The sequence below is a fragment of the Numida meleagris genome, chromosome 8, assembly GCF_002078875.1.
Source record: "Numida meleagris isolate 19003 breed g44 Domestic line chromosome 8, NumMel1.0, whole genome shotgun sequence".
NCBI lineage: Eukaryota > Metazoa > Chordata > Aves > Galliformes > Numididae > Numida > Numida meleagris.
This window is the reverse complement of record NC_034416.1, coordinates 14,023,140-14,051,039: the sequence shown is the minus strand read 5'-3', so window position 1 is coordinate 14,051,039 and position 27,900 is coordinate 14,023,140. Positions and strand designations below refer to the sequence as shown.

Below are 27,900 nucleotides of genomic sequence, written 5' to 3'. Positions count from 1 at the left end.
GATGTAGCACAAAAAGTAAACTGGGCAGAAGCAGTTGATGAGCGCACGTTTTGCATAGTGGGGCACTGGACAAAACTGAGGTTGTTACCTGCTGTGAGGATATACAGAACAATCGCTCCTAAGAGAAACTCTTAAATACAGGACTAATTCCTGCTTACGTTTTACCTCCAACTCTGAAATTAAGCCGAATTCTTAAGTTGCAGCTCTGTGAACAATGAAGAAGCTAACCCTAGCCTTACTGTTTTGTCTGTCAACCAGTAAACCTCAGTCAGAGACACTGAAAGCTGGAGACTTGAGGACGCGTATTAGTCGTTGTCAAGTTTGCATGAAGAAGACGTAACGTCTTGAAGGATGTTTTAAAACAGTTGAAAATTCCTGAGATGCACTGTCCTCCAGCTGCAACAATGGTGCTACTGTGCAGAAAGAAAACAAAAAAACAAATCCAAACTGTTTTAACCATGCAAATTCAAGTGTACCTCACTTGTGCCAAGCTAAGGGTTGTTTGGTACATATTTGACAACAGGACTAAGATGAGATGGAAGAATTGACCTCCTGGAAACGGTAAAGACACTTGTGGTTCACAAAGGATCAGAAGATGAAATTTTTCATTTCTCTCCCTGTACCAAAATGGCACCTTTTTGATCAGTCAAGAGAATAAAGAAAAACGCAATGCACTGAGTATGTTTAAAGTAACAAGACTGCAGTTTTGAAAAACATTTTTCATGGTGCTACTAACCCTACTGTATCCCAGGTTTTTAATATGAGATTTTAAGCTTATTTCTCTGTAAGTAATGAAATGTGTATATTGTGTAAACACCTTTTTAGCTGAAACTCTCAGTCATTTAGAAACGAACCAGACTCAGATATAAAAATGCTTATGTCTAAAATTGAAATATACAGCAGTATTTTATTATAAAATTGATGTTACAGAGAGAATTTACAACTCTGACACCAATTTACTCATTCGATATTTCATTTCCTTCCTCAGTTGCCAACCTGTCATATTTGGGGAAATGCACAATTATTCTGAAGTCGTTTTGATCAGGGTTTTAAATGTTGATACCGTATACCATGCTATCAGTGGTTTTATTTGTGCTTAGAGATCCCAATCCACTTGAAAAGTTTGTTGGTTTATTTTTTTTTATCTTGTGAAGATATGTGAAATGATTAGCCATATGCATATATCCTCCTATTCTCAGTAAAAGTCACGTTCACATTTTAGTAGTATTTGGTATAGCTCAACAAAAGCTGCTCCTTGGGAATATCCAGTTATCAAAGCATTTAAGATTATGCTTTCATGAAACCTCTCTTTACTCTGAAGTGAAGTCATACATATAATCCAACATAGTGTACACGCTAAGAAACGCTAAAATAAAGTGTAAGCTGGTGGAAACTGATCTTTTCCTATTTACAATTTAATCTTTTCGATCTTATGTGAATTTATATGCATCCACGATGTATTTACAGTATATAGCAACTCCTGTGTATGTACAGTTCACATAAGGCCTTTAAAGATGGTGCATGCAGTTCCTTGTTTCTGATGTCATTTTGTAAGAATCCTACTGTGTATGTCTTAGTGTGTCACTATTTGTGCAATAGCTGAAAAGTGATCACTTTTTGTATGCATAACTGTCCACGATTGTTCTGCTTTTATGGTCAGTGCTGCTTCATTTACACTTCTGTATAAACAGAGCTCCCTGGCCAAAGCAAGACTGTTTTTCAAAATGATGATACTTTAACATTTTCATTGTATATTGTCACCTCCACTATCTATCAATACAACTTAATTTGTGAATTAACATAGAGCTTTATACAGGTGAAGAGTATTTGTTTATTTTGACTACTGTTAATAATTTATCTGCTAATGGCTGTTCACCCTTTCCTTTCAGTTGTCCTTGTAACCAAGGAGCATCAGAAATCTTGTTTTATGCATATTTGACAAAGACATAGGACTGGTGACTAACCCAGGTGGCAGTGGTTTATTCAATGAGATTGGTGCTGATTTCAAAAGTTTTCAGGTATGAAACAGGTTATTTAGTTTAAAAAGAAAAATATGAATAGCTTTATCCTTTTTCCATTAGTGCAATTATATATGTTGGTAGAGAGTGACCTGTTCAGCGATGTGCATCCTTTAACTCATTTTATTTCGATTTGCTGATGCATATAAACAGAACCTGTTGCTACCTCCAAGTCAAGAACTTGTTACCAAAGCTAAAATAAAATGCTAAGTCTCTCTTATTGTAAGCCCATATCTTGCTACTTGCTCCTCCCTCAGCAGCCTAAAATGAACACAGGAGCCTATTCCTAGCCCCAGAAAGCAAAACAGAGGCTAAAGTCCAGGAGCACCCAGGGTAAAGAGCTTGTCCAGCCCTCACCTGAGTCTATACCAACTCCACTTGCCTTGCCTCACCGCCACCAAGAAGCTGTGTTCATATATGGGGATCTAGGAAAGGGCAGAACGCGTTTGTTCTTAATACTGCATCAGTGATGCTTCTTTCTAAGATTGGGCCTCTTTTCCAGCCTGCACAACAAAACGCACTGAACAGTGACAAGACAGGAGTTACAATTCCAGTCTAACATAGATAGCATGCAGAGCAGCTTGTTTTGTGGCAGCAGAGTAGTTCCCAAACCTGTGAGATGACCGCAGAAAAGCAGATAGACTTCTGACAGGTATGTTCTCATGAACTTTAATCAACTTTAGGCTGAGATTTCTCAGAGTTTTTCTTTGTTTTGGCTTTTTTCTTGGTTAAAAGTAGGATAGAGAGGAAGGAGCATCTTTTAACTGAGACACACAGTAGAGACTAAAAAGATACCGCACCTTAGAACGGGCAAACCACTTGACCTGCATTAGATCTGAGTTTCTCTTCTATAAAAACAAGCATGGTTATTATTTTCTCCCACTTCTTGACTGCTTAGACTGTAAGCTCTTTGGGGCAGAGACACGTCTATGTGCAACACTGGGGGGCGTCAAATGTTGGTTGGGGCCTCTAGGTGCTATCCATCAGTATATAATATTAAACTACAGGTAAAACCTTGTGTTTGCAAATGTATTATTATTATTTTAAGTGAAAAAAAAACCAACAACACTGTTTTGAACATGTACAGTCTTCAGCCTAAACATGATCTGGATCAGCCTCACCTACAGTTAGGCTTTTTTCTTCCTGAAGTTTGATTTGTTTTTAACTAAAGTTTTTATTTCCCTGGCTAATTATGTAAAACCTACTTTAGTTCATCTTGAGCAGGAACCTGGAAAATAACAGCTGCATTTATGTAAGCTGTATGGGGGAAAAGGCAAGCACTTTAGCCACTCGAGGGCACCATACAGCTTTGAAAGAAAGCTGAAGTTGAAAGAGGACCAAATTCCTGGAAGTGCCTGCATCAGCAAGGACTTGCATTAAAGCTTGCTAGAAGGGCTTAGCTCACTGTCCAGTTTTTTGAAAGCTTCTTGCAGAATGGAATTCCAGAACATGTGCTGTTAATTGCAATGGTGCTTATTAGTTAAAAAAGGCAATTTTCCAAATGAATACTAGTTTCCAAATCCTAGAAACAGTAACCTTACGCATAATGTGCATTTACACTGCTCTAGTATTAAAGAATGAACTACTGCTTAACACAGGCTATTCAATAGCTTCCCTTAGTCTCTAGTAACTCCTATTGCCATCTAGGACTGAAAGGGAACTGCTTCCTTCAACCTCAAGTTCACATGTAATATGGGATTTAAACTTCTGAAATGGTTCTCCAGTCAACCTATAAACCAAGGTGGGCACACAGAGCAGCATAAAACATTTGAAATACAGTGAACTAGACCACTGCATGTAAATGTTGTGCTTTAAAAAGCTCTTAAGCATGCAGGTTTTTGTCCTATGCCATAGAGGCCAATCCCCCAGTAGCTAAGGATTTCTCACCTCAAAGGTGAGAGGAAGTATCAGTTTTATAAGTTTTAGAACTTGAAAGTGATTTATAGATTTGCAGTCAATCAAAGCCTGAGTTCCAAAAGTTCTGTTTTTCTATCTAGGTTCTGTGTTTCGTAGCATATACTTTGCATATTTTGCAGACTTTGCTAATAGTACAGAAGTGCCATTGTAGGGGCAGCAAGGGAAAGTTGTTTTCCAAGACTGAGGAGTGTACTGCTCTGGGCACCATTACGTGTTTGTACCAGCTGCTTCCCAGAGAAGTTACCCTTCAGACAGTTCAGCAGTGTGGTCAGACACAGGATATTTCTGCTGCTGCTGTGGCTACTTCCACTGGGCTTTGTGCAAGAGACAGCAATAACTTCCTCCTCCCAGGGCAGGCTATTGACAAAAAGCAGGACACTTGCCAGTGAAAGGCAGCAGCAGTAATTAGCTCAGGGGAGTAGGAGCAGCGTGCTACATTTTAAAGCACAGGACAAGTATCTTGAATTTTTTGCTTTAGAAGATTATTAGCTCAACCCATTTGCAGCTGACTGGTGACCAATGCTTAAGAACAGCCCCAACTGGCAACCGAGTCAGGAGTAACTGGTTATTAAAGCAAGCAAACTGCTGGCTCCGCTGGAGGTGCTCACTATAGCTCAAGGGTGGAGTGCACAGCAGCAGCTGCTGCTCCGGTGCCAGCAAGTAGCTTCTGTGCCCACTGAGCTCAACTTTCCTGACCGTCAGTCTTCTGTAACTTGTAACTCTTCTTTAAAAGGATATTAAAAATAATCTTAAAATAATTTAATTGAAAATAAATTAACTCTGTGAGTCAGAAAGAAAAGCAAAGAAACAAAGCAACTGCCTGAGCTGGGGGTGTTCCTCTAACAAAAGGGGGGGGAAAATGTTCTTACCTCCCAGATAGCACAGCAAGCTCAGTGCTCCACTCTGTAGTGTTCCTTTGTGACACTTCAAGGAAAAATTAGAAGAGAAACTGTAATGTAATGTAAACTAAACTGCTTGTTTGAGGGAATGCTATTGCAGCAGTCAACAGAGGGTGCAGGGATGAAAAAGAATACAAATGATATTACCTGATAATTCTTACATGGTCCTTCTTCCCCACTATGAACTCCTCATTCCCAGGTATTTGATTACTTCCAGTACCACACTGCTCAATGTGATGCGAGGCCCACTAGCACTGGTCAATGTATTTCAAAACAAAGACTTTTAATTGTATTCTACTGTTGCCTTCAAATTCAGATAGGAAGTCCTACTGCTTTCAGGAATCAATTGAGGGCTTTCCTCACGCTCCAGGAGTTATGAGTTCTGTCAATGCTTCATGTAAAGAGGTTTGAAAAAATAACATAAAACTCGGCCCCTGAGCCCCCCCTCCAAAAAAAAAACAAAAACAAAAACAAACCACCATAACCCTCAAGCACATAGCTCATTTCAGGTCCAGCGAGACTTCCAGTCAAAGGTCTCTTAAAGCAGCTATTGTGAGGCTGTTGCAACAGTACTGACAGTTTGGATGATTTTCACTGATCACTGCTGGCAGGGCTGTTTTTTGTTTTTCTTCCCAATAGAAGCTACAAGCTATAAAAGTGTAAGTAAGGGGGCTTATTTAGTTGGAGAAAATTCTACTCTTAAAGCAAACTTGACTTCTAGCAAGTTGTTTTAATGCAGTGTTCTGAATAACAGAGTAAGAATTAAATGAGGTATTTTTAAAGAAAGAAAACAAGACATGTTTACTTTGAAAGACATTTCAAAGTAACCACCCGCATTTGTGGAGAGCATACATGCTCACATCTATGGATATAAGTTATTTCTATGCAGAATTAACACATCGTTCACATCAGTGAGAATGTGAAAAGACACTACAATTTGTTGGTGTTTCCTGCTTAAGCTCAGTTGTTTCTACAAGTGCATCCATTACCTGAAAATTGAGACATCTTGGTAGGTTTTGTTTTTACATCTCAAACTAGAGCATTACTGGGGCACTTACCACAGCAAAGCCGTACTAGGTCCTTTTACCCTAAGGTCTGAGCCACCTATTTGATGCTCTGCTGAAAGTTCCCTCCAAGACTACAATGTGCCCAGTCCTAGACGAAGTTCTGAACAAAAACTGGCATACTACTCTGCATTTAAAGCAGGAAACATCATGCACCAACCTCCCCCCCAACACACACACACACACACACACACAGTTCAGAAGCTCTGTTGTTTACTAGCACTACAACTCTGTGTCAGGAAAAGCTCCTCAGTGTCAGAGGCACAGAGCAGAGCATGTGTGGCAGAGAAGATTGCAAAGGCTGAGAATGGCTCCCCTGAAATACACTATGCACTCCTTCAAATCTTCAGGCAGAAGGGCGACAAAGCGCTCTGCAAGGAAAGCAGCAGCAGGAAATGCATTTCTGACGGAAGAAAACAAAAGTTTGTTTAAAAATAAAACCCAGACACGGAGCTACATGAACACGTATTTACTGCAAGTAGCTCTATGGAAAGCCAAGTCAGATAAATATAAACACTATACAGAGCTTCAAGCCAGTCTCCCAGAACCGCAGATGCGATGTGTTTTACAAAGAAAACAACATAACAATATTTACAATGGAAGACAAAGCCAGATCAATCAGCTCAACTTTAAAACAGATCTGTGAAGCAGAAATAGCAAATATAATGAACAGTTTCAACCATATATGTTTTAGTTTGTACAGACGATAACTGTCCAGTATCAAATTAAATTTACAGGACAAACATTGTTCCATCATTGGTATTTTGTACTATACAGCAGCATAAACGGGTAGCTGGAAGGTAGTATACATAGTGATATGTTTTACATATTCTGAAAATGTTCTTCCAGCACAATACTGAATAAATTAGTTGCTGTAAACTAAGAGATTCAAAAAGATTGCATATTTATTATGCCGTACCTGTTAGTATTTGTACCACTCTAGTTGAGGTTACCCATTTCATTATTTATTCAGCATTTATTAAATCAGTGCTGTATATTGTACAATGGCAGCCTCAGGGATCTAATATCAAATAGGTATGTACGTTTTTCCTCAAAACAACCTTTTCCTTTCACGTTAAAGGTTTAGAACTATCTTCATCCAAATTATGACTTCTTAAAAAAGATGTAATGCTTTATAAAAAGCTGTCTACGTATTGCATTGTTAATTTACGAGATCGAACAAAAGCTATATGGCAAGACAGTATCATGGTCTAGAAAAGTGGTCATATTTTTCATTAGTGTATGTTTAGCAGCAACAAGTATCCGTACCAACTTCAACTTCTGTTCCAGAATCGCAATCAGCTCTGTGCTTTTAAACCCTGTACAACAGTTCTTCCCGTCACCGGACGCTGTGTCAACTGATGGGTACCACATGTCCCAAAAAGTCGCCACCAAAACTTGACGTGTACCTTTTAATCCTACTCAGAACAGATTTGGGGACATACCACCGAGCAAAAGGGACGGTGTCTGATTGGTTCTACAAACTGTACCGGTACTGTACAGGTTGCATGTTAGAGCGAGGCAGCCCGACTGGTCGGTTGTACAATATACGATGTAGAGGAGTACAGCTGTGTGGTGCAGTACAGCATGAGGATTTATGTACCACTTCTAAACCCTTTTCCAATCGTCAGTGCCTTTTATTATACGGGGCACGTACCAACAACTAGTGTCATGCTCTTACGTTTATAGCAGTGTTAAAAGCCCAAACTCATCTCAACCAAGAATATAAATATATCAGTACAAGAGTGAAGCACTTAAGACCTGATTTTTCTGCAATTTATTTTAAAAATTGTCAAATAATCATTATTTGCGCTTCTTTAACTGGGATAAGGACAACTCATGAGCCAGTATTTTACTCCTTCCCATTATGCCACAAAGAAAGAACAAAAACAGTCCCAAATTAAAGACGGGACTTTGGCTGCAAGTAAGATCAGTTAGGGTGGTTTCTCATTAAGGAGCTAGAGCTGACAAATGTAACGCAGAAGTCACAAACGCTGGATGTGACTCTGCACTCCTCCATTTGAATGCATGAACAAAAACCTCATTTTACACCATTCATGTTTATAACCAAGTAATCGTGAGGGTAAGAACAAAAACAACCTACAAGACAACCAGCCCATTAATCCTACTTTGTACATACCAAAATTCTGAGCAAAAAAAGTCAGCTTAAGCCGTGACAGACATTTGATTTAAAGTACTCTAGCCTATGATCAAGAAGTCTCTCTCGTACCATGAAAGCAAAACAAAACAAAAGGCAGAAGAGGTCTCTCCTTTCCAGACCGGTCCAGCCCCGCAGGTTCTCCCCTCAAGCTCTCCCTCCCTCCTTCCGCCCACCCGAAGAAAGCTCCGAACTGCCCGAATACCGCTCACAACATGTTTGAAGCTAATCACTTGTTAACGTACCAGAGAAGCAAAACCACGGTAAGCAGACATCGGAAACCAGCTTTGACGTCTCAGAATATAAATAAAAACAAATTAATGGGAGAGGCAAGAGGAAGAGAGGGGCGTGTAGGGATCTCCCAGTAGTACTCGTGCTGCCTCCCAGATAGACGTGACAGGAAAGACCAAATTCCATCACCAAAGCACAGCTATGAAAAATCTCAATTCAAATTAATTCAACTGTAGAGAGCTGATGTCTATGACAAAATTAATTGGAAGGATGCGTCCGTGTCCGTGCTGGTGGAAATGAAAGTAGCCGGCTGGAGCTGAGCTTGGCTTCCAAAAGCACCACACAGTTTCTGGAGTTTCCAGCAGAAAAGTCTTCTCTTCCAACAATGGTTTCCATGGCAATGCAGTCAGTCTGGAAAGGAAGAAAAAAAAAAATTGGTGACATTTTAAATGCAAGTTACATGGGAAATAATGTTTTGCTAGGGAGGAGAATGCATGGAGCTCATCCACCGCAGAAGGGACAGCCCTGCACACAGGCAGCTCCCTGGCACGGCCGTGCTCCCCCAGGTGTAACTACGGTTGTGGCAAACACTCCCATTCACAGCAGGTAGAGAACTGCAATATAAACACTCGCTGCAGCTCCAGCTCCCAACAGGGAGTGGCAAGTCACAATGGCTGCGTGCCCTGGCCTCAACTTTTCAGGAAAAAGCATAATTTAGTTATAACAACAAACACCTCACAGTGTAGTTTTCCTTTTCGTCTCGCTGCAAGGCAACCTGCCATACAGAAGCGCACAGCTGCAGCGCCGAACCTACAGAACCATCTTTACTGCTGTCAGCTAAAAGCAGTGGCTTCAAAGCGACTGGAAAAGGCAAAATACAAAGTGCACAGTAAAAGGAGAGGGGAAAACCCTCGAGTACAGCAGGAAGGCATGTCTGGGTGACAGGGCAGAGTTGGGATGGGAGGGAGGATGGCCCCAGAGCACAACACCAGCTCTGTAATTATACACATGTGTGCCAAGGTGAGAGTGTCTCCATAGGCTCCTGGGATGCGAACACCCAAAGGAGAGAGGCAAGCACCTGGTGGTGAGAGCACAACTGGAACGTAGGGAGAGCCACGTCTCAGCTCACTGCAAACCCCTTCCCACTCCCAGCACTGCAGTATGAGCACTCATTTTCACTCTGGAGTGGCACTTCAGCCAGCCCACAACATTACAGTCCTGACAGATTGTCCCCTTCCATCACTTCTGTTATTTTTACCCTTTGCTTATCTAAGCACAGCACTTCCCTGAGCTGTACATCCTTCTGGACCACTTACATCTCCGGCACTGCCCTTCCCATTGTGCATTCATGCTCACAAAGCATGTGGGCTGCAGCTACTGACAACCGTCTCCACTCTTCCAGCGGCTGTGCCCGCACCGCTCCTCCCCTGGCACGTGCAGAGATGACATCTGCAGATGTCTGTCCTTCCCTCTTCGGCACGGCCCTCTGCCAGTCAGGGCACTGACATTCCCTCGCATTGCCCACCCGTCTGGGCTGATGCCCACCTGCAAGACCAGCCCCTGCTGCTACACAGGGAGGGAGGAAGCAGCAAGTTTGCTACCATAGCACAAATGGCAGCTAGGGTAAAGGAGAAAGTCTTCAGGAAACATCAAACACAGGAGCAGCCTCGCTTCTCTCCAAACCACGCTGCACAAGCTCCCATTGCTCAGGGAGAGCAGTCCTACAGAGAGCATCCCGGGCTGCGGGGACAAAGGGGCCGCAACCCCACTGCAAGCTGTGCTTCCTGGGGGGCCACAGGGACAGCAGTCGGCTCTCAGAGATTTGCTAGAGAAAGTTCAGTACTGAATTATCTCTGCCCCAGGAATACGGTGAAGAAAATGTGACGGCTAGAGCACAAGCAAATGTTATGTATATTAATGCAAACCTGCGTGTTTACTTACATATCCCATCACATGAAATACGCACACGTTAAACACACCGACTCCACCCTAAGCTAAAGGAGCTCAGATTTCACAGGCCGACTAAGAACACCGCCTCTGCAAAGGAGAGCAGCCAGCAGCACCGCGGGCACAGCACGGCACCAAGGGCTGTGCTGCTGGGTGCTGCACCAGGGCCTGGGCACCGCTCTCCAAAGACACAGCAGCTTATTTTCTGTAACTCGAGGAACACGGAGCCGGAAAAAATACACCCTCAAAAATTTCCATTTCTATTATTTCACAGACGTCCTAAGATCGTTACGAAAGGCCGTTCCTTGTCACGCACAAGGCACGCTGTGTTAGCAGTGGCTTTGTTTTCACAAAGGCAACGAGAAGCTGTTATTTCTGAAATGCTTTTCCCCTTCAGACAAATATTTTGTTGTGGGACCAAAGGACAAAAACACACACCACAGCCTGAAGCCAATCACACCTCAGCGACGCACGCCAGTGAGCCATCAGAACAGCCTAGGCTTCTGCATTAAACATGCATTCAGGACAAATTAACATCTACCAACACCCCCCACCCCTTCCCTGCTCCGCACCTATGAGCTTACATGAAAGGAACTTCAAAAACTGTCTCTGCTTTTGTCAGTGCATTTTCCTCCACGCCTAACACACGCCTGGAAGCTGCCCGACGAGTTGTTCCGATCCCTGCCAGCACACCCCCGACGCTGGGAGCAGCGAGGGCTGGGCGCTCTGAGAGGGATAATCCCACGTGGCTGAACTCAGTATTTATAAATACCTCCAAGTTTTCTAAAAACTTTTATAAGCTCGTGCCAAATCACATTTAAGATGCTTGGGGTGGGGGGGGAGAAGAAAAGCCTAAAAGCAACAGTGTGCATGCTGCACTCATGACTGCGGTTCTTTGAACAAGCCCAGCACAACACAGGAGCAGCGTAACTAACGCTAGCTAACAAGGAGCAAATCGCAGCCCCAGCTGACACACATCAGTTTGTAGGGAACCAGCACGGCCCTCAGCTGAGCTCTGTCACAGCCCCAGGCGCTCCAGGGCAGGCCAAGGCCAAGCACAGGGCCGCACAGTGCCCCCAGCTCTATGCCAGGCGGTACACGACGTCTTCCCCCTCTCCCATGATTATGAATGACACCTTCCATGTTTCCTCCTTGTTTTTAAGCTAAAACAAAGTTGTGGGAACTGTAAACAAACAGAAGGAAGCCCCAAGTGACATCAGCCTTGTGACACCCCGAGTGCCCCGGACCAGAGCTGCTGGCTGTTAGCACTGCTCCGAGCTCCTCACCGCTGGAAATGAGCACTGCAGCTGGAGCAGCACAGCTGGCTGCTGCTCATCACCTCTTTTCTTGCGAGACAAAAGCCTCAGCATTTATTTATGGCTATAGATACAGCTGTACAGGAAGGGCCCCGCTCACCCACACCCCCTCAGGACACTGGAGCAACCCTGCACCCCTCCCATAGAGCCGAGCCCATGAGCAGAGGAGTCCCTGCAGCCCCGGCCCAGGCAGCTACTTCTGAGCTGCGGAGCTGCACCACAGCCAACAGCAGCAGCTCCCCATGGCACCCCCGGGATGCCCCGCAGCTCTCAGGGCTACAGCTGCTACCAGCAGGAACACGGCTGCCCACAGGACCCTGCGCGTGGCTCCGTTTCTATGAAGGCACCTCCAGCTGTGCACACACAGGAGCAGTGACCGGTCAGAGCTTTGAAACAGGGTCAGTGTTGAGGAGAAAAGGCCAATGTCCGTTGTGTTGCTGAGACCCAGAGCGGGGCTGTGGATTTCCACCTCTGTGGCCCCTCACGAGAAGATCATTAGGAAAAGGGGTGTTTTCTATCCCAGGACTACAGCAGTGCTCGGGCACCAAGACTCGCAGGCGCTCTCCTCCCCATTCTCGTGCTCCTGCCGCCCTTCGAGCAGCCAGGCCATGAGGCACTAGTGCAGGACAAGGGGGAAAGCAGCGCAGCTCCTAGAAGGCAGATCTTCTTACCTCAGTCTCCACAATAAGATCCATCAGTCAACACTTTTCTATGTTGATAGCACACATGTGAGCCTTGCTGATCAGCAGTTCGAAACAGATGATTAGTGTTTCGTTGCTGATACCACATGAATGTGTTTGACTCAACAATGATGGAACTGCAAAGGGAGCTGTCAGATAAATGATGTCCATCTTCCAAGAGGAAAGCAGACACGAGGTGTGGGCTGGCCAGGAAGGGAGGAACAATGCTCACAGAGCGGCCCCATCCCAAAACAAATGGCACCGAATGAAACTGGCTGGCCAGCTCAGACAGACAGCTCTGATGATGACTCGTGCTGTCAGAGCTGGTGTAAGCGCGTCCCTGTTCCCAGGCTTTCATGGGCTTTTCCAAGATCTCCTCAATGCACCTCAAGGTAAGAAATAAACAGATCTGGTAACTGGTCACTGCAACGACACCAGCAGCAAAAGCCTGAATTCAAAACCCCCTATTTTTAAAGCAGACTAGAAATACACTGCTTGAAGTAGTTTTCATAGCACCACATGCAGGACTCCCCTGTTTATTCCAACTTCTCCTCTATTATTAAATCCAATTTCCTATGAGCATTCGGTATGGAAAATGACTGCAGAAAACATTCAGAAAACTTTCACAGATCACCTCTCAAGACACATAAGCAGAGCTTGGGAAAACTAAACCGGTGTTCTCCACAGTACAAGTCGACTTAAATTCACCCATCTGAGATGGGATCTGATTATGAAACTACACGGAGCTGTCATCTTGCCAAGGAATAAACAATCAGAAGAGAAGGATTGAGACAGCAGAAGGGAAACTACGAGGGCGAATATCTGAATTGGGATGGCAGCAAGCCACCGCTCAGAAAAACATTTTAAAATTAATGCACCAAGAAAGAGCTTTCCATGTCCTCTATGAACAAGAAATCCATAGTTTCATAGAAATTAGGGGCAGAGGATTAGATCAGTCTTAATTATTTAGACTGCACACCCTGTGAGTTCCATTTGGAAGCGTATCAGATGAGAATATATCCGATATACACTTCATTTCCTGCACCTGAATTACTAAGGTCACGCAAGTCAGACCACTTTAAAACACATCACGAGGTTTTAGGATCAGAGCAGACATCTCCTGTTTCCCTCCAAGAAATCTACCCTAAATAGTATGCTTTTACAGGAAGGGCTTTTACTGACATAATCCTGCAACTGATTCCTAAAAGGATAAAAGCTTTGCTTACAGAAGATATTAATTTAAGATAATTAAATGATTAAAATCTCCACATCAAAGACTAAGGCAATTTAAAGCCTTCTGAAGAACACCACCGAAGTTCTCCATTTCCTGAACCTCAGGTTAGGGGAAGTCAGCGCTGGGCGGGCAGGCGCGGAGCAGCGGGCCGGGAACAGCGGCACAGCAGGCACACAGCAGGCACACAGCGTCCCTGCATCCCTGCTGCTCAGGGGCACAACGTGCACGTCCAGAAGCACCGTGCTCGTGCCATGGGGCCCTGCAGTGATGTGACATGTTGCACTGCACGGCCTGGCAGGGCGAGCAGATTTGCTGGGATTTCCTCTCAACTCACACACTCGGATGCCAGCTCGACACATACGTATCAGAGGCACGGCCACGCTGACTGGAGCACTGCACGCACTCACTGGAGCACTGCACAAGCACTGGCTGCACCTGGGTAACCCAATCAAGGCCCTGACACACAGAAACATCCTTATTTGGGAAGTACGTTCAGCTACACGCGCACCATTACGCACATATTTCACATACTTTCTCCATTCAGCAACAAATGATGTTCGAATTAAGCTAATGAATATATTTTGTGCCTGTGATTTGACAGACCTTCCCATGAGCAAAAAAAAAAAAGCATAGCTTGTTTAAACAACAACTGTTACGTGATCTGTTTTTCACTGCATAAACCATTTAAACAAAGCGATTGGTAACAGCACATCCCAGTGAATCAGGTTACTCTTCCTCTTCAAGATGTAAGAGTAACTTTGTCTTCTAAATCCCAGAAATGAATACTCTTTATCTCCAACTCAAAACACGGTTCCAGTACTTAGTGCTCAGCAACTTCATGAGATAAAAAAAAAAAAAACAACTCTCCCATGCTTTGTGATCATTTTATTTACTTCACAGAAATGCCTTATCTCCAGCAGCAGTGGCTTCTTTTGCTGCTTCAATGAACAGTACTGGAGTTTCTAGGAAGGCATTATGCACACTCCCTGGTTTCCCCTCTTTCACCAACGCTATTCCTAGAATTAGGAAGCTCACGTGCCGTTCTGGCAGGGCTGGAACACTAAGTCAAACCGAACCAGTTAGATTGATAAGCTGTTTTTTTCTTGTTTTGAAAACTAAACATCCTTTCCAATACAGCAAGACGATACTATGAATGGATGTCTGTCCATGTAAAAACACACAGCAGCTTAACATTTCAGATTTCCATGTTGCAGAAGAAAGAAAAAAGTTCTGCTTTTGGGGAAAAAAAAAAAAACTGTAGCAGCACGCTCTGGCTGACCTCCCAGCTGGCAGAAAACAGCTAAATTTTAGCCAAACAGACCTTGTTTGTGTGCCTTATAGCAGTACGACCTGCTGCAGTTCACTCTGCTCTCATGACAAAGGTTGAGAGCCTGTAAACATCAGCAGAGAGGAACGTTTTCCACCTGTGCTCTTTCTGCAAGGCAGATGCTGAGAACTGCTGGGAAACAATGAGGAAAAGACCACAGCCACGTGGAACGCGGGCACGGAGCAGCACAGGTCTGCTTCCTTCCTCCAGAAAGCACCTGGAATAACCAGGAGGGTCAGAGCAGTGCAGGACAACTCCTGGGAGGTGCAAGGCAGCCCTCCTGCCAGGCACAGCCATGGAGCAGCCCATATGGAGGCACGGGAGGCAGCAGGAAATTTTAAGAACACAGATACAGCGCGTGTCCCCACTGCATGCAGTGCAGGAAGCTGTCAAAGTGCACAGGCTAAGCATGGCAGAAGAGGATGTGACATCTATAAAATCCTACGTGGCATGGAGGAGAAAGATAGAGCTCGTTATCTCCTCCAATACACAATGATAGGGCTGCCAGAAGAAGTTGGGTCCGAAATAGACACAAAGAGGTCTGTGCGCAGCATGCACCGGGTGACCAGAGACTGCTGCAGATACGCAGCATTACACAGCATCAGAGAGACTGGAAAAGTACTTAGAGTAAAGATCCATACCAGGCTATGAAAGAGACACACAGCATCGGGCTCAGGAAATCCCCCAAGCTGAAAAAGCATCAGAGGCTGTGAGCATGCCTGTGGGGAGGTGCTCTACCAGCCTGCCCTGCTCCTCCTCAGCCAGGCGCTGTCTGCTTGCAGGTCCGCTTTGAGCCATTCCCACCAACACAACTCAGAGACAAAGGACACTGTCATTCATGACTAATGGCACGGCTTCCCACCTTTCAAGTCTCTTTTCACGATATTTCCTTTCTATAAGGAAGTTTCACATCATTTAATTCATCCTTTGCTCTTCCCAACCCCTTTAGTCACTGACACTTGAAAGCATTCAGCACTTTTCTTCTTTCACCTCTGTTGCCTTAAGTGATTGTCAAAGGCAGAAACTTGCTGCGCGGCCACATACCAGGCGACCACGCCGCCCTCAGCCCTGCCTTCAGCCCACGTGTGCCTGCACACAGCGCTCTGCATCAGCCCCTGCCTGCTACCACACCAAGCAGTGGCATGCATTGATTTTTTCCATTTTCTAATTATCACGTCACCGAGTCTGCACAAGAATACCCGCAGCCCTGGTTTGTGCAGGGGGGGAAGAAGAGGTTCGGACTGCATGCATGAGGCAAAGCCCTCTCAATCCCAGCACCCTGTGGCCACAGGAGGGCCTTCGGCTCCCAGAGGCAGCTCCGGAGCTCACGGAGGTCAGAGTTCCACTATGCCTACACACAGGCACGCTTTAATCAAGTGTGCACTCAGACCTCCCTGAACTGGACTCCCACTGCACTGACACCAGTTATAGATCTGAAGGTGAATACACCCCCAGACCCCTAACATCAGAAAACCGCCTGAATCCTGGAGACGCTGCCTAAAAATCTCCTGCAACAAAAACCAAAAGGAAACAGTAATGCCAGAGCAGCTTCATCACCCGATCCGCTTTTGGATCAAAGTCTCGGGAAGATCTTAAGATGCAGGTCCACGTCACATTAACTGAATGCACGTTCTATGAACTGCGCAGTGACCGCACACAGGGTGATCCTGTGCTCCATCACACATTGCTGCATCCCTGCTGCACCAAATCCAGCAGTCGCGTGGCTGAAGGAAACCTAACTTACAAAAACAAAACAACAACAAAAACATCACGCTCCACATCTAAGACCGAGAAGTAAACTCCGGGACATGCTCCTAACTCAGAGATACATGTTGGCCCACATTCCTCTCACCAAAATTAATAACCTGGCCTGTGTTCTGACATTTACCTAATCCTCTTCAAGTCATTTAAACCATTACAACCACCATATTTATAGCTGTACCTCCCATCACTGCCTGCCTTGTGCGTGCCCTTCCAAGCGCCTCCACCAGCTTCCTCTCCCAACGCTTCTCAGACAGCCTTTTATCTCCTCACTGCCAATGGCAGCCACCTTGATCGTTATCTCACTCTCCACCCCAGCACATTAAGCCTCATCCATCTCTTCAGTTTCGTCTTCTGAACGGTGGGCTCTGCAAGATGAGGACTAACACACGCTGGTGGCACAGAACACGGGATCTCACTGCTGCCTACCTGCTCAGCTACTGCTACTGTATGAGGAGGGGGCAACAGATTCACTGTCATAGTATCGTCTGAATGGCCCCAAGATCAAACCTGTTCAGTTTTTAAACTCTTTCCTAACTACTACCCTGTTCACCACAGTCTGCAACTTAAAAACACATTTCTAAAAGCAAACAACACAAAACAGCACCACCATCCAAAAAAACACCGCGAAGTTAAATATAGACGGCAAATACCTCCAAACGTCTCTCACACAAAGCAAATATTCCAGAAGTCTGAACTCCACAGTGAACGCTATTACTGAAAACCCAAGCAGCTTGCAATTATCTCTAATGGAAAAACTTAGAAAACACAATATTCCATAAGCTATTTTTTGCATCTTTTTGACCCCCCTAGCCCATATTGTTTTAGACATCTATTTACAAACAAGCTGGAGCGCTTACGAGTGCCCTCAGCTCCCTCAGCCCAGTAGGCTCCAGCTGCTTACACCACGACACCAAAGGTGCCTGGACTCAAGGAGGTGTCTTCCTGTGTTAATGGTTTATCAAGGCTGCGTTAACTCAGTTGGCAATAAGCTGCCATAAAAACGGTAATACTTGTCAACACCTTAAATGGGAGTTTCACACTAATGAGTTATCACATGGGTCACATCAGTAACTCTTCCTGGTCTTGTATATGACAGGCTCTCATTTATTTAACAAAGCATCACTTGGATTAAGAACTCTGCAAACTGCAGGTGTCCCGAGTTATCTGTGTGAAAAGAAACATCAGTTCCCAAAAACCCAGTGTCAAAAAAGTCCTACTGCAAATTCAGCTGTTTTCAGTAAGAGTTGCGAACAATAAAGCAAGCTAGTCTGGCACGAGCATGGAACAGAATCACACCAGCTCCTGCAAAAGGAGGATATTATTCATTAACGCCCCTATAAATTTAGAAGCAAATTTTACCAGAATTCTTGCACTCCTTTTGGTATTATTTCCCAGGACTGTCAGAAATAGAAAACCAGCATGTTGATACCCTGCCATTCTGCAAAATCCCATTCTCTTAAAAGTGAAAACTTTCTCCAATGCATTAGCACATTTATGAGCCCTTCATGTCCTAGCTAGAAAGGAAATACTCACATACTGTATAAACTAAATAATGTAAGTTCATGATACACACGTGCACACTGTGCAGTAAAAACAAGCATCGCTCACCTTTCAGCATTAATTAAAAATTTCTGAATTTTCTTCGGTCACATTAGATTGTATCATCACCTTGGAATTACATCTAAATCTTAACCATATTAATTTCAGTATAAACCGTCTCTTTCAAAAGTCCTTTCTGCCCAGGAGATTAAGGAAGATTAGCCCTCACACTTAACTCACAAATCACTGGCACGCAGCACACACCTTTACACACACAAGCAATTCAGACTGTTAGCATCCAGCTATACAGCAAAGTTACTAGAAGAACAGTGTTTCAAATTAATCAACTTTTGTCCCTCACGACACAGTTCATCGGGGCAGAAAACCCTTCCCAACAGTCCATTACACAGCTGCTCTAGGGGTAGTGCCCCACCCGAAGAAAATCTCCAGAAATCCAAACGCTTGTATGTTCAAGATCTTTTAGATAAGATATCCTTGTGATGTCGAGCAACACCTCTGAGATGCCTTTCATGAGTCAGGCTCATTTACTATTGTCTTCCCCCTGCCCTCCAGAATGCCACACATCCCAGCTGATGAAGGTTCCCAACTCGCCCCTAACCGCCTCTAGGCACAGTGACCTTTACAGAGACGCAGGGCTTGATTAAAACTAGAACATACTTTTTCCTTTTCCCCTATTAACTGCTTTAAACTGTAAGGTTCTGCTTTAATAAGTAAGACAACAGCATAACTTAATCACTGGATTGTTGTCGATATGCCAAAGCTAAATGTGAAAGACCAAGGCCAAACAGCGACTTGCAGGGTGGGCATGGGGCTTGTCTCCAGGTCCTCACAGACCACTGACAGGTGAGTCATACGAGCACTGCATTTTTAGGACAAAACAGCAATAATAAACACCCCCAGAAAACAGAAGGCTTTCCTCTCTCACCTGCCTTTCAGTTTTATCATTCCACTTTCCTTCTGACTGAAGAATGGCACATTTGATCACAACAGCAGTTAAACAAAATCACTGCAGAGTTTGTTTCCCCGCTGTGGATCAGAAAAAAACCAACCTTGTTCCAGCAGTCAGCACACTGGGCACTATTCAGCGCGTGCTGCGAGCACCACAGACCCACCAGCAGAGCACACAGACACACACCAATCACAACACAGCAATACAACCTCTTCTTGTACCATCCAAAACCTCAAGGCATAAACCCTCCCTTCCCAGCCATCTATACGAAGAAAGCTTATTAAAGATCCTTTCATAAAGAAGGGCACACACAGAGCCAGCCAAGCTCCCAGCCGAACCTCCTGCTAACATGGCACCGGGCCCCACAGCCAGCCCCAGGGACAGCCGCCCCACGCACACACCTGCCCGCCCCTCCGGCAGCACGGGAGGGAAGGGCTGCGGCAATCATGTAGTTAAAATTTCACTGAAAGACTGAAGGAAGAAAAAAAAAAAAAGCCAGTCTGCACCAGTATCAGATTCCTCCCAGAACTCCTGTGTCCTACAGCAGTGCTTTAACCTACAGGACAAGCCCAGTCAGAAAGTCAGCCTTCCAAAAAGACACGCGAACGTCAGCGGCAGCGACGGACTCGGTCTGGAAAGCTGATTTCCAGGAGTGTCCCAGCACTCACTGCGCGCGTTCACTCTTAGCAGCGGGGGAACATTCTCGTTGGAGATTTTCTCACCAAGCACAAGTAAAACCCAGCTGATTCCTGGTCAAATATGTCATAATTAACTCACTCCCACACTGCAAGGCAAAAATCTGTTCAGGCTTCAGTAGCTTGTATCCTACTTGAAAAAGTGACGCTGTATTTTTACAGTTAGTCACTCAAGACAAAGTGGCATCTGCTACAGCAAGACTTAAAGTTCTGTTTTTCTCCTTTAAAGAATTATTATCCCTACATTACTTGCAGGACTCTGGCTGCATGGCAGCGTTCAGATGCATTTCAGTAGGGTTCTTCAAGGTATTTTTAAACACTCCCTGCCCCAAGCGTTCTGCTGATACAAACGAGCCTCAGTTTGAAGCAAACTTCTACAAACCACAGCTCTGAAATGCAAAGGGGCAGTTATTTGTCTGGTATCCTGTAAACTGTAATTTACTATATTTGCAGTAGCTAAAACTCCCAGCTTCTGAACTTCTCAAAGTGCACATTGTCCATCATACTCAAGATTTTGCATTTGAAATACACAAGTACCATAAAGGATCCGGACAATTTAGAATCAAAGTTGTCCTTTACAGCTGTACTTGTTTTCCCTCCTCCCAGCTCCCCTGAGCGTACACAACCACCTCACACAGGAGGAGATTAAAAAGGTGAGGAACATTTCAATTATAATCCTGCACTTTAGAGAACTTCTGAAATAATGCCTGAACATACCATTAGGATATCAGGTAGAGGTAAGATTAAAGAGTAGGTGTAAAATAGGTGGGTTGCTATTAAACTGAGTGCTGCATTTACTCCGAACAGTCTGTTTTGTTTTTGGGAGTCCAGGCTATCTTTGTAGGTTTAGTATTTCTAATTGTGTCTGAAGAAACTTTTATCATACCTGACCCATTATGCAGTTTATTACCATCCCATTCTCATTATCATCCCCAGTTTCTACAAGGTCCAACAACAAGGTACACATTAGCTAAGCCCTGTTTGAAGTAGCTTTTGTGTTCCGTACTCCTAGCACAAAATTTCATGACTCAGATTCATGTAATCAAAACTGCAAACCGCTTGCTTCAATATTGTGTAACAATCTCATGATGAAACTGTTTTGCTAATGACCTCCTTAAACTTCAAGCACACAAAATCAGAACCCTATTTTCTTTTTATCGTCGTTTTCAACATAAGCCTGACCTCAATTTTGCCTAAATCCCAAATAAAAATTTAACTGCGAGCCAGCTCTGTTTATCAGTTCAAATTAGTGCCCTCCCCTCCTCCATCCATTTCATGAATGGAGAAGGGGAAAAAAAAAAGTTTGATTCACATCAGTGAACCTGAACCAGAAGTAGTTGGGAATTACAATGAGGGGGCAATGATGCATTGGAAATCTCTCTCTCCATTTCACTCTCAGCACTTCGGATTATGCAGTTGAGTCACTGTACACAATATCTCACTTAGGCAAACAAAAAAAGCAAACAGAAGTTGGGAAGTGTTTTCCTTCCAGCACAACTGCAGTTTAGGGAGATTAAAGATCCCTACATGATAGAACTTAATAAATATGAGGTGCTCATTCCTAGGAACTGAAGGGTAAATGCACCTAGTAAATTCTTTCCTTAATAATGTATTTCTTTGACCTCAGACCATTTTTCAGGCAAAGACTAGAAAAGTGGGATGCAGAAATGAAGGCAGCACTCACTTCTGCTCAAAGTCTCCAGAAGTATTAAAACTATCAATTACACACAGGTACACTGCACCTCTTCAGGATATAAGAGGTTTAAGAACGGAGATTTATTTTCACCATTCAAAATGGAACTTGAACTTTTTACCTGGATTAGGCATTCTTTTTAAATATTGAAATAAAAGCTTCATCACATCAGAAACTGATGAGCTAGTTAATGAATACAGACCTCTAAAATCAGGCTTGCTATAGCTCAGACACATGATTTAATACGTGAGTGAAAAACAATATCTTTAAAAACAATAATTTTAAGGCATTACAAAGAAACAGCCATACAGCAGCAATTCCTAACGCTGTGTTTCAGCCCGCACTGCTCTGCCCTCCGCTCCCTACTCCATGAGCCACCTGGAAGCGAACGTGCCCACACCCCACCTGCCCTCCTCCTGCACACCACAAGTGCTTTGTGTTCCCTCTGTGGAAAACTCTTAGGCCTTGTTTTGAAGCAGAGTTTTAAAAATTCGTTCTTCTTTTTAGGTCTAGAGGGAAAACACCAACCTAAGCTCTTACTATTCTCATGCTTAAGTTCCTGCCCGCATCTTTGTTTTTTTATACGCAGCTTCTTTCACTTCATTTTAATGCATGTTTCATTTCCAGAAAGCAGACTGGCAGCAAAACACACCAGCAGTGAGGCTCCTTCCCCCTGCAACTTGTAATAGACAAGGAAAAAACCCAAGCACAGGCCTGGGGATATTTTGCTGTAGCTGCAGTAAACAAAACATTTAACGTAAGTACCATTTCTAACCAGACTCCTGAAAAGTGTTCTTAAACGTACCATTTACAGCCCAGACAAAATGAAATCACCTTCGTTGTTTTTTTCCCCACTCTTAAGAAATTACACAAGTTTTAGTTATGTGAGGGAAGTAAGATCAAGCAGAAATTCTGCTGTCTTTGGGGGCTCTTCTCAAAAACAAACAGGCTATGGCAGTCAGCTTCTCTTCGACTTAGCAGAAAAATCTTTGAAGTGCTGAAAGCCTAACTTTGGAAGAAAGCACTTCTCGGACTGGCAACTTTCAGCGTCTTCTAAATTTGATTCCAACCAACAAAACAAAGCAGGGAAAAAAAACCACTGAGGCAAACCACACATTTCTGAGCAGCCCCAAGCCCTGCTGCCAGACTGTGAATGGCATGCTAGCTGAGTCAGGCTTACACCTTCCCCCATTAAGGGCTACACAGTTTTAAGCTGCTGTAATACCTTCTGCCTTCAGACAGTTTTCAAGTGAAACTAGGGGAAAAAAAAGTATCATTTTAGTGTTTAAGACTGTAATGAAAAAAAAAAAAACAAAAAGCAGAAGCAGCCTGCCCCTTTACTGCTGTCTCTATTGACAGAGAAGTAGACAAATATCAATGTCCAACAGAGATTAAATATTTCCTCTTAGCAGTCATCAATTATTGACTACACACACATTTGCAAAGAGAAGAAAACAACACAACACACAGTCTCCTGCCTCAGATGTATTACTGTAAGGAGTTGTGTGGGCCACTAATATCAAAAGAGAGATTATGCTTCCAGAGACGATGTTACGCTACTGTTTGGCCAGGAGACATGCACAACACCACCAACAGCTAGTTATTTGCTCCCACCACGAGCAAAGAGCTGATCATATGAACAGGAGCCTCTCTCCACTTGCCCATGTTCTCCCTCCCCATCCCCAGCACCCTAAATTTCTACACACACCTCAAACTGCTTTACCTTAAGTTCAGCAAGACCTTGCTAACTGCTTGAGAGCTAGTAGCCTGCTCTCCAAAGCTTCAGACCTCGAGTTCATCCCCTCAGAGATAGTTCTGCCCCTACCACACGTGCTCCTCACTGCCTTCTAACAGGCAGACCTCTCTGCACAGCAGCGGCCCTCAGACACTGCTTAGCTGGCAGTGAGCACGAGGGCAGGAGCCCCTCACCACCCCACTCAGCCACCAGGAACGGCTTCTGCAGAGGGCACCAGGATACTCAGGAGAGCAGAGCTCAAAAGCAGCACACCAAACCTTCAAGGGAAATAGAGAAGTGAGCTTGTTTACCTGAGATTCAAATAAATAAATGCAGGCAGATTTGCACACACAAAGCCCTGAAATATGCATTTCATTCACATTTACTGCAATAAACAGATCCGAGCCCCACCTTTTGATTTCTAAACCCAATTTAACAGTTTTCAGTTCTCCTATCCACAACACAAAATACTTAATTTCAATTGCAAAACAACAATTGGAAGAGTCATCTAGGTATAAAAAGGGAAAAGGAAAACAACTTGGAGAAAAAAAGAACTATTATAACCTCCGAACAAGAAATCACAATAAAGAATGATAGATGTTTATGCTAGCAAAATTATTTTATAAAAAAATCTGAGCAGATGGCAGTTTGATAACACTTCTAATTGCCTAGGAGAGTTACATAAACCTACACCCTGTAGGCCAAGGACCACGTCCTCTGGCGTGTTTGTTCAATGGTTTGGTGACTGTGCTACTACAGGACAAGCTGTACTGGAATACAGATTATATAGCAACATTTACCCCATTCTTAAGACCACATTTTAGTATTAGGTTACATCTGAATTCCTAATTTAGTTCCTAGTTAAGCATGCATGAAAGGAAGGTGCTTGTGAAGTTACAAACCTTTTCGTGCAGCGTTACACTTCAGCCCATCAGACCTAGTGAAGTCTATGCTTACGTACGCTCCACTGTCCAAACTCGAAGTACCATTTTGGAGATGGCAAGTTGGCGTCGCAGTACTTGCCTCACAGCTTATTGGATCATCGCATAAATTCAGAGCTATGTAGTTTAAGCCGTTCTGAAATCCAGTTGAGGTATCCCTGGACATTTTGCTTTCCTGACCATCAGAAATGCTTTCATCTGGTTTTAACCAAACATTATCAAATGAGGCAGAGCTGTGTCTTTTGCTACTATCAGTAAAGAAAGAGGAGGACGTCGTCACAGTCCCAGCAGAAGAGAAGGTTTCAGAACTGTGTCTCCTCCTGCCTTGAGGATCAGCTCGGATAACTTTCGGTCCCATTGGAGGCTCAGCGCTAGGAACAGAAAAGCTACTGCTACCAGCATATCGATCAACAATACACAGTCTGTTAACTATGGAAGAAGGACTATCCATCTTTGCACCACCATCGGATTCGGCAGCAAAGGGCCGAGGTGGTGTCGCTGCCATGTTGAACGTCATCTCCGTGTAATCATCGGTCCTGTTACTCGCAGCGCTAACACACGCAGTACCAAAGGAGAGCCTAGCATAGTCAGGATTTTGTTGGTTTCGAGGAATACTGGAGCTTGCATATATTGAAATATCTGTTAAAGAGTTAGATAGTTCTTTCGCTACTTTTGGTGACTGTACATCCAAGTCAACGCTCATGTAATCTGAGAGCGGGGACTGTCTGTGGTCACTACTTGAGCCCAGAGATGATGGTGACCCTTCTGCAGATAAGGAATATGGTGTATTACTCGCTTTTTCATTAAAATCAATATTGATGTATTCACCAGGACTCGCTGGCTCAGGTGGAACTGTGCGATCATACATTCTTGGGATAGTATTACTCCCTCTAGTACCGAGGGGGAGCCTTGTTGGCCGCGTAGCCCTGTTCTGCACCAGTCCTTCATCTGAACCTTTCGCCACTGGTGACTTAGAGATGCCATTAGACAGAACTTCGTTGTTGGTGCTTTTTATATTTTCTGGTCCACCATACAGGAGTTTTCCAGGTGAAGACATTGGAACATATTCACTGTGGTCACCATTTTGTCCTGATAACGCCTTAAAGCTTCGGGGCAAAGAAAAATACGAACTGAAACCTTTGGAAACAGAACTAGTATGTATATAATTTGAATCACCGGGGTGCTTCGGAGCTGAATTACCAGGTGACATATCCATGTACTCATTGTTTACAATCTTCTCATTACTACCTTTAGAAATAAATCCAGTTAAAGGACTCCGTACAGGTGAAGAGCTTGCCTTTGGAAACATCATCATATATCCTCTGGAGTCAACCTGAGATGGTGACCATGAATTGTTAATCTGTTTCGGAACAGACATACTTTTAGGAGTCATTGGCAAATAATCGCTGTTACTTGATAGAGAGGACGCAACGCCTGGCATCATTGGCATGTATCCATCATCCCTGGCTTTACTCCTGCTTTGGTTGCATACAGAATCAAGATTACTGTCACTGTACTCCAATTCATGGTTACCTTTCAATTTTGGTGTTTCAGAGTAAAGTAATCGTCCATGATTTCCTACGGAATCTTCATCTAACAAAGCTGTAGTTTGTGTCGTTTTCTGCTGCACTGCTACAGAAGTTGGTTTAGTAAGAGAGTAAGTTCTTTTTCTGAAACACTTCTCAGCCTCCATATAATCATCTCTTGAGCTATCGTCTGCTTGCTGCTTACTCATGGACATGTACTCACTCAGACAATTCTCCTCTCTGATAGGTGGTGTATTTCCCAGGGAATCCGGTGTATTACTCCGGACCCTAAAGTACCTGAAATCTCCAGGGCTGGAGCCATACTCATCAGAAGAGATAAATCCCCCATCACTTGGGGAGCCACAAACAGAGGAGCTAGAAGGCCTGGTCAGCATGTCCGAAGCAGAGCCATGGCCGCTGCTGGAAGAAACACTGATGGGACTTGTAGTGGAGGGAAAATGAGACACAGGCAGCGAAGCAGACCTAGTGTGATATGATGAGCTGAACGCAGCTCTGACGTACCTTCCGCTCCCTTCTTGCCGGCCCAAATTCATCCTTGCCGTGTTAAGGTGAATCAGGCTCCCTGTCACTGACCTAAAAGGTCTAGTCATGGTTCCTTCTCCTTCACTGGATGTCCTGAAGCGGTAGGAGTTGCTGCTCTTGGTGGTAGGAGGCGTCCCTCCAACAACACTCTCAGTTCTTGATCTTCTCTGCAAGCCCGTCTGGCTGGGGGGCAGGTTGCCCAGGTGCCTCCTAGTGGTGATGAAGGAGATGGGATTGGTACCACCACCGCCACCAGATGACTGGCTTTTGCTTCGGGGCCTAAACTCTGCAAAGGCTTTCAGCGCTTTCATGGTCTCCAAAAAAGTCTCATGCATATTCTGGGCCACCACCGAATCATCCACTTGCATCCAGAGCTCTCCAGGCCCGATGGAGGCTGACCTGCCCACTTCGATGAAGAAGAAGTTCTCCGAGTGCCCACAGCGGCGAATATTCATCAGCTGCAGGTGGACAGAGGGCACCTCCGAGTTAAGCTTAACGAGGTGGATGGCCTTGCTGGAGAGGCAGAGCCGATACACTCCAGTGAGGTTTTTCGTCTGGCCCAGCCCTTTGGGCTTCACGTTAACCTGCCACACCTCTTTGAAGACAGTGCCAGGCCTCAGGGAGGCCCCGTAGTGCTCATCATCCTCGTCCACCTGCTGCTCCGCCTGGTCCTCCTGTTCCAGGCAGCCCCTCTTGCTCTGGCTCATCAGCTCGCTGATGGCTTGGTACCAGGCCTCCTGCTCGGCTTCGTTCTCCGCCAGCATAGCGAAGTACTCGTCCTTGGTGTACAAGGCGATGATGTGCTTGTGCTTGGCATCGGCGCGCCGGCTGACGGTGAAGCACTGGTAGAGCGGGATGACCCGCTTGGGCGGCGGGCAGCAGAGGGGTGCCGTCCCGCCGCCCCCGGCCCGCAGGCTGCTCTTGAACTTCTTCTCGCTGTCGTAGTACTCCAGCCGGGCGGGGGCCAGCGGGCTCTCGGCCCGCAGCACGAAGTACCGTTTGTGCCCGTGTTTCTGCTTCCTCAGGTAGCCGCACTTCCTCACGTCGTCGCCGCCGGAGGACGAGGCCGGGGGCGCGGCGCGGCCCGCAGGGGGGGGCTGCCCGCCGCGGCCCAGGGCGGCGCGGCCCGCGGGGCCCTCCGCGGGCGGACAGAGCGAGGCGCTGGGGGAGCGCCGCAGCAGCAGCAGCAGGTGGTGGGGCTGCGGGGACGGGCAGCGCCCGCCGTCCCCCGCCGCCGGCTCCCCCTCGCCCGCCGCGCCGGGTTCCCGCTGCTGGAGCACGGCTCCGCCTCCCGCGTGCCGGGCGCCCGGCTCCTCCTCGCCGCCCCTGGCCGCCGCGCCGCCGCCGCCGCCCGGGCCGTTCATGCCGCTCGCCATCTTAGGGGCCAGGCAGGGTCCGGAGAAGGGGGGAAACGGGGCGGGCTGCGGGAACCCGCCCTCACCGGGGAAGCGCCCGCCGCGGGCCGCGCATGAGGAGCCGGGCGGCGCCGAAAAGCCCGGCGCTGCCTGCCTGACGAGCCCGCCGCCCGCCTGCCCGCACCCTCCCGCCGGCGCCCGGCTACTCGCACTCACACGGGCGACCTCGGCGGCACCACGGCAAAAACATCACGTGATCGTGGAGGGCGGGGGCGCGCGCCGGGAGAGAGGGAGGCGGGGCCCCGGCCGGCGGCGGGCGGAGCTCCCGAACAGGGAGCCGGCTGCGCC

At 45.6% G+C, this 27,900-nt stretch overlaps 2 protein-coding genes across 6 annotated transcripts in view; one reads left to right on the top strand and one right to left on the bottom strand.

The window, feature by feature from the left end:
* The window catches only part of COL4A5 (collagen type IV alpha 5 chain), an 81,191-nt gene extending 78,153 nt beyond the window's left edge, over positions 1-3,038 (top strand). For 4 of the 5 annotated variants that reach the window (XM_021406337.1, XM_021406336.1, XM_021406340.1 and 1 more), the window contains one exon: positions 259-3,038. In XM_021406337.1, coding sequence (XP_021262012.1) covers positions 259-340 — 82 coding nt within the window. In that variant the 3' untranslated portion in view covers positions 341-3,038. The remainder of the gene's footprint in view (positions 1-258) is intronic. The other variant, XM_021406338.1, reaches the window with a different exon arrangement.
* Positions 6,353-27,752, bottom strand: IRS4 (insulin receptor substrate 4). Its single transcript, XM_021406345.1, has 2 exons — positions 24,090-27,752; positions 6,353-8,698 (listed from the first exon to the last, which is right to left on the bottom strand). Exons 1-2 carry the CDS (start codon positions 27,571-27,573, stop codon positions 8,694-8,696), a joined length of 3,489 nt encoding a protein of 1,162 aa, XP_021262020.1. The 5' UTR covers positions 27,574-27,752; the 3' UTR covers positions 6,353-8,693.

Coding starts and splice junctions, on each gene's coding strand:
- IRS4 (XM_021406345.1), bottom strand. CDS start 27,573: ATGGCGAGCGGCATGAACGGCCCGGGCGGCGGCGGCGGCGCGGCGGCC.